The sequence below is a fragment of the Limulus polyphemus genome, unplaced genomic scaffold (assembly GCF_000517525.1).
Source record: "Limulus polyphemus unplaced genomic scaffold, Limulus_polyphemus-2.1.2 Scaffold4766, whole genome shotgun sequence".
Classification (NCBI taxonomy): Eukaryota; Metazoa; Arthropoda; class Merostomata; order Xiphosura; family Limulidae; genus Limulus; species Limulus polyphemus.
Genome location: NW_013670376.1, coordinates 17,926 through 25,201, shown reverse-complemented (window position 1 = coordinate 25,201; position 7,276 = coordinate 17,926). Strand labels below are relative to the sequence as shown.

At 30.9% G+C, this 7,276-nt stretch overlaps 1 protein-coding gene across 2 annotated transcripts in view; it reads right to left on the bottom strand.

The window, feature by feature from the left end:
• Window positions 1-6,329, bottom strand: part of LOC106471656 (zinc finger protein 845-like) — a 14,658-nt gene extending 8,329 nt beyond the window's left edge. The window contains exons 1-2 of one of the 2 annotated variants that reach the window (XM_013932272.2): window positions 5,955-6,329; window positions 2,183-2,564 (exon numbers count right to left, since the gene is read on the bottom strand). In XM_013932272.2, the coding sequence (XP_013787726.1) occupies window positions 2,183-2,467 (285 nt within the window). In that variant the 5' untranslated portion in view covers window positions 2,468-2,564; window positions 5,955-6,329. Of the gene's footprint in view, window positions 1-2,182; window positions 2,565-5,590; window positions 5,738-5,954 lie in introns of those variants that run through there. The other variant, XM_013932273.2, reaches the window with a different exon arrangement.
• Window positions 6,330-7,276: the final 947 nt, after the last annotated feature.

Here is a 7,276-nt window from a genome sequence, read left to right as displayed (position 1 = left end):
TAAACTGGTACAACGTCATCCTCAGGATGTAACGTTGAAACATGTAGAGTCGTCAACTTTTTGAAGGCCATAGATAACCTAAATAAAATGTTTTTAACTGTGTACCGGTTTAACGTTGAATATTATTTATGATTGTAAACTTATACACAAGTGCCAAAATACTATAATTAATATTGTTAGATAGTTTGACCTGACACCATTATTATTTTCTTTAACAGTGAGCAAGTACCAGATGATTGGAAGGTAGCTAACATTTACTCTTCTTAAGAGAAGCAATAAAAACTGTTCCAGTAACGGTTACAACAAATCTGACAATGTATTGTATACACTAATAGCATGTACTTTATATACCAATTTTCCAAATATAATATGCATTTTTTTCACTAAAAATTTATATAGAAGTTAAGGTGCGTATAATATATGATAACAAATCTAAATTTTCTTATTTTACAGCCAGTCCCGACCATCTTTTCTTACACACGTTGTGAACGGTAATGCATACTTACTAGAAACGTATGGTATGTCTTATTAATTCTCTATTTCTGAGGCATAAATGAGAATTGTATCCTGTTTTCAGTATCTTTAAACATGATTTTGAAATAAAATGATGAAAAAAGCTAAGTCTTGTGATTTCTAAAATTTATTTACATACACACAGAAATGTTTGAAAATACAAAACTAGTTATTGTTAAAAATCATTTTCATTGAAACTTTCAAATTTTGAGTTCGAATCACTGTCCTTGAATAGTCGGCACAAGTTCTTTATATAGCGATCCCTAAGGCAAAGTCACTTTTAGCGATTTTACAGATACTCTAACATTTTGACAGTGTTTACTTGCTGGCTGTGATTGCAAAGACAGTAAGCATTACCAGTGAACACACAATTAGTGAAACAGAGCATCGAAGCTCATTACTGTAATTTTCTGAATATAATATGCTCTCAAATATAATACTCTAATCTTTACAAACTAAGAGTCTGATTTGCTTTATCACCATAAATAATACACACCTTGACTTTTTCAATACTGTGCTCAAAGTAACCCTTTGATGACAAAAATGTTGTGTACGTGTAATCACTAATTGTATGTTCACCGGTAATGCTTACTGTCTTTGCAATCACAGCCAGCAAGTAAACACTGTCAAAATGTTAGAGTATCTGTAAAATTGCTAAGTCAGATTAATTATATATTGTATGTAAAGTATGAAAAATGTTGATAGAATTAAATGTTTCAGTTTATCAGTATATTTGCCTGTGAAAAAAGACAGAACATTTTTAATGGTATCACTGACAATTTAAGTATTCCATAAAATTAAATGTTCTAATAGTATAAATTAAACTTCATGTAATAAACATGAATATCTGTAGGCTTAGGTTTACAAAAATGTTAACTTAAATAGTTACTGACAATATGGTATTGTGCGAGTGATACTTGGGACAAACTAATGGAAATTGATGTTACAAATCATTAAACATAGTATTTTTCAGTTGATTCGAGTTAGTTGGAACTTCACACAAATATAAAAATAATTTGTTATAGAAATATTTTTTGCAAGATCATCTCTCTCGTGCTATCGCAGAGTTTAACAAAAATGTCTCCTAGAGAAGAATAGTCAACTATTTGAAAGTGCCTGAGTTTTTGGTCTTTTTTTTTTTTTTGTAATTAATTGTACCTTTTGTATGTGATCCTGTATCCTAATTTGTTGATCAGATTCACTGTTACTTATTTTAGTATAGTAACAAGTTTTCATGAAATATACTACCAATTTTCAGGTAATGAGGAGGACTTTACTACAAACTTCCAAAGCTTTCTCTTTTCTTTTGTATTTTATATTAGTGGCTGAGAATTCTATTGGATGAAAATATATAAAACTAAGATTAAAAAAATAAACTTTGCTGCCACCACATTAAGAACATTTCACTCATTACAGCTGTTTCAAAAAACAAACTTGTTCAAGTAAAGGTTGAGAAAATACTATTACTTGATACAACTTTTCTAGCCCTGCCAAGCTAGTTTCAACTCAATGGTTGTTTATTTTCGAGTCGTTCTACTCTATTGCCCCAAACTATTGTACAATACTTCTGTGACTTTGCATTTTTAAATTATTTTTTTGTATAATCATAAAACACAAATATTAATCTAAAATTGTTACTAAATTACAATTATCATGACAATTTTATTACCTGGTGGCAAAAGGTAACATCCCCATCTCCTAAGTCCATGTGCATCACCTGGTGAGGTGAGACCTTATCAACCAATTCTTGGCTATCATCAGTACAAACTGCTCCAGATATATCTGGTTCTACAAGTTCATCTCCTTCCATGATAATCCCATCGGGACATTGTGAGTAGACTACAGTATTCATGCTATCGATGTCCACAGACGTCACCATAGAGTGTGGAACTGTTCTCACAGACTCAAAACCATGCACTTCCTCTACTATAGTTTCAACACCGTGGTGATCCATACTGTCCAAAAAACAGGAATCTCAAAACCTTGGTGGGTGTTCTGTTTTCTGGATACTGGATACAATAAACGAGCACATCGTACTGATATAGTTCAACCTACAAAATTAAAGAGGCAGAAAAAATACATTTATTTAGTTATTCTGGGTGTAAGTTCTCACTTTTCAAATAAATTTGATGTTTTGCTGCTAAGCAAATAAGGAATTTTGATTCCTCAAATTTATCACTATTAAATAACTTATAACCTGAAATTTCAAAATAATTCAAGTTTCAATTTGTACATTCTTACATGGATCAAAATATTACATTCCTGAGGAATTTCATCTGTTCCAATCAGGAACACATTGTCTATCTGCATTTGTTTAGTTATTACAAATGAAAATGAACATATTGCATAGATTAAGTAAAAAACAATTCATCAGGAAATACAACTTTATATGAGGGAATGTAATCTTAATGATAGCATTCACTTAAGTGAAAGTAATTTTATTTCATTATTTCTACCAATCTTACAGTCAGTGTCAACATATACAAGATTCTCAGTGCTGAATTAACAATTATGACTAACCATATTAACTTGTATGGTGCCATGCAGGTTTTATGATCCTCACTTGGGTTGCATGGCATACGAAGGCCAAATATCAGAAAATTGTGATACAGTTTCAACTTGTTTCTTTGAATGCCACAGTAATTAGCACATGGGCTACCTAGCTAAACTTGTACCATCTGGCCTCTACAGCTTAGTTTTGCCAGCAGCAGGGTTAGAAGTACTGTGACCAATTTACTATTTACTTGAGACAATAATATACTAGAAATTACAAATTTTTATGTTTTTGTTAAAAATTATTTTTAAGTTGTTTATTTTAGGCTTATTGGTTTCTAATGCTTTGCTAGCTTTAAACTGTAACTTTTAATAATGAAATCAGTTAAATAAAATATGGAAGTGTACCATAGATTTTGTCAATCCAAGCTCTTGTTTCCTGGATACACCAGTTTCAAAGCAAATTAAACACCTTTTAACTCTTGTGAAATGTTTAAAATAAAAACATTTACTCTTTAAAATATATGAAAACATGACACAGCAGATTTATACATATATAAATAGAATATGTATTAACATTTAGTAGATAAAATTAAGTAAATTATGACACAGTTACAGTGAAGTTTAGATAAAAAGAATGTTATTTATAGTAGCAATCACAAATTTGCTCATGGCAAAAGCTAACTAGCAACCACTTGCTAGTGTTTATAGAAGTCCATATTTACTTTCAAGAAGATTTTGATAAGGGCCACACAGAAGATTAGCTAAGAAAATTACATCAGTAGAGGATGAGAAAAAGACTACTTAATTGGATTGTAAGGTGGTTGGATGAAGGAAAAAAAAAAAGGTTGTTAATAAGTCCATTCAACATTAAAATAGTATTTTTAGCTTTATTGAGAACTTTGGGGCACTATAGAATTACTGTGAGCTTGTTGGACAAATATTTGGTAATTAAAAGACTTACAAGTGCAAGTTAATGCATTTAGGTTATCGTAATTTGGGTCATGTTTCATATTGATGGGATTCCCCTCTCAATAGCATGAGAAAAGGATCTTGGCATAGCAGCAAAACTAACAAAACTTTAGGGTGTAATTATATACATTAATTTAATTAAAGATTTAAGAAAAGGCAAGGCTCCAGTTAAGAGTTCATTTTTCTAAATAGATGATTAGCTTGTGAAATGAGTGGTCACCAATAGTAGTACTTTAAAAATAAAGTGAGTTTAAAAAGTATTTTTATTCTCAAAGTTGGATGTGCAGAGATAGCCTCATATTTTATATTTATTTTCAATCCCTCTCAACTGTCTTCGAACAATATATATTTTTGAAAAACATTGTGCACAGCTTACAATAAGCACCTATACATATTTATACCTCTTGGGAATGGCTTCTGTTCTGATAAGACTGTTTTACAGAAACAACATTATTAATTTGCTTTTATTCTAACTTTGTCAGATTTGACCACTACCACTATTGTCAAACAATCTTACTATTCCCATTTCAACTCGCCAGTAATTTCTAACAAAAATCACATGATTATTTTGCTTCAGGTAACAACTATTGTGACGGATAAAAATTTAAGTCTCTTATTGTCTACCACTGATCATAATTTGAACATATATCTTTAGCACATGACATGGAAGAGTGATATAAAACCAAAATACATGTGTATCATAATGAGAGCTTCAATAGATGAGTTATAAATCAAGGATAAATAGTTTCATATTGCCCGCAGTATTTCAGAGAAATAATTGTATTCAAGATACATTTAATTTAAGTTATCCAATAATAAGAATTAACTGGAAGTATGCTTTTAAAAAATTATTGTAAAACATTTTAAGGCACTTCTTTTACTTTGCAATAATACACTTAAGCAACATGAGGCATAAACCTGATATTCCATACAATTTCAAGTGTTGGGAGAAAAGTTCAAAACATTCAATCTACTACTTTCACAAGATAGAGTTTAATACTGAGAAAAAATGGAGTTCAAACAAGTGCAGCAATTACATGAACATAGTTGGATTTAATTATTCATAAACTAATAAAAATCATACAATTTCAACAATGTAACATTAACTATTTTAATATATTTAATAATAAACTGGTATTAATATTCTAATTACAAAAACTTAATAATTCTATAATACAATATTACAAATCCTAAAAATACAAAAACATACATTTCTACATTAATATCATCAACTCAAAGCTTTGTAACTTAACATAAAAAAGTTGGTCTCAATACAATTTCTAACTGTAAATTGTAATTGAAAGATTATGCTGTTTTTACTAATAAATCTAGTTAAAATCAAATTTAAAACAGGTTTGTTTTTAAGCAAAAATTAAAAAATTTCACTTTAAAAAGGAAATATTTATAACTAAGTAAGAAACATTATGTTTATACTATAATGAAACGTACTATTACTAACACATGGCAGACGCCGAGTTACAGAAGTCTTAGTTAAGCCTACATTTAGGGATAAAAGTTGTCAGCCATTTTGTTTAAAACTGAAATCTATATGAACAATGATCTACGAGAATTAGGGCTAATTTTAGGCCTAAGCTTTAGCAGACGACAGTACCTTTCGTAATCGTTAACTTCACAGTACAAAAAATCAAAACTCTGGCATCACAGACAATATTAAAAATATGTTTCGACAGGATTAATACTTTCATTGTTCATCTTATATCAATATGGCGCCCTTAACATTATGCTGACTATTCCAGACTGAGCAGTTCACCGTGCGCTACCTACTAAAGTCAAAGAATATGTACCACAATGGCGGTCTCATGTTCATTCTGTCAGCGTTACTCTTCTGCTTGATCACAGTAAATATTAGGCCTAACGTTAGGCTTACATGAAGGATTAAATAATAGTGTTACAATACGAAAGCACTAATTCAATAAAAATATAAAAAACATTAAGTAAACTTCTACTTTACTTACTCTGTAATTCTTTGGACTGTTAAAAACAGAGTCGCCTGATATAGCAATAGCACGTCAGAATGAGACGGCGCAGTAGACTTTGTTGGCTAGGTAACTTAACTGTTTGTACACCATTCCGCAAAAAAACTAGTTACCTTTTTCACAGTTACGGTTATGTTGCAGTACACTGTTGTTACCCAAGAGCGTGTAACTGCAACAATGCAAGTGATGTGAAAATACACAATATTACTCCCTTTTTGCGTCAAAAAATTATAAACCGCAAGAAATAAAAAAATATTTATATACACTATTTAAAACACATTCGTATCTCAAGTGCTAAAAGTGATGACTACAAGATACTTAAAATAAGTTTAAAAATCTCGCTAAACTTAAGCCTACGATAAGATTCCCGCCTGTGTAAGAACTCCTGGAATCTTCTATTACATCCACCTAGTGACTTAATGTAAATCCTTAAGCTGAAGTCAAATGATAAATGTGTATCCAATTGGATAAATGTTAATATATAAGTTTAATCATTGAACACTAACAGTACCATCAACAGTACAAATCTATAAAAGAATCTAATAGTAATATTCGTATAATTACCTTTTCCCACAATTTTATAGTACAACTACTTTATTCTTACTTACATATAAATTATTCAGAATATTTTTATTTTCTAAAAACAAAATAAGTATTCTCAGTTTTCGAAAGCATTAAACACAACAGTTCAAAAATACAAAAAATCGGACAAATAAGATACATGAATGCGTGTTATTGTTGTAATGTGTTGTGTGGTTGAAATGGTTTGTTTTATATTACTTGGTTTAAGTAATGTGACCCAATCCACGTAACAATAACGAAACAGTTTATTTCAATATCAGCATTTACTGTAAGTACTTTCCCTTGTTCAGGGGTCTGGCATGGCCAGGTGGTTAGGGCGCTTGACTCGCAATCTGAGATGTCGCGGGTTTGAATCCTCGTCCCACCAAACAGGCTCGCCCTTTCAACCGTGGAGGCGTTATAATGCGATAGTCAATCCCACTATTCGTTGGTAAAAAAAGTAGCCCAAGAGTTGACAGTGGGTGGTGATGACTCGCTGCCTTCCCTCTAATTTTTCACTGCTAAATTAAGGACGGCTAGCGCAGATAGCCCTCGTGTAGTTTGCCCAAAATTCATAACAAACAAACAATCACAAGAAAATACAATAATCGGCAATGGATATGACAAATACAGTGTGGTTGAAATACTATTATTATACACTCTTTGAATTCTCGAAAATCCCTAAGGGACTAGATTACGAATGTGGTGTTAAAAATATAATAGGCCTAACAAAATGTCTT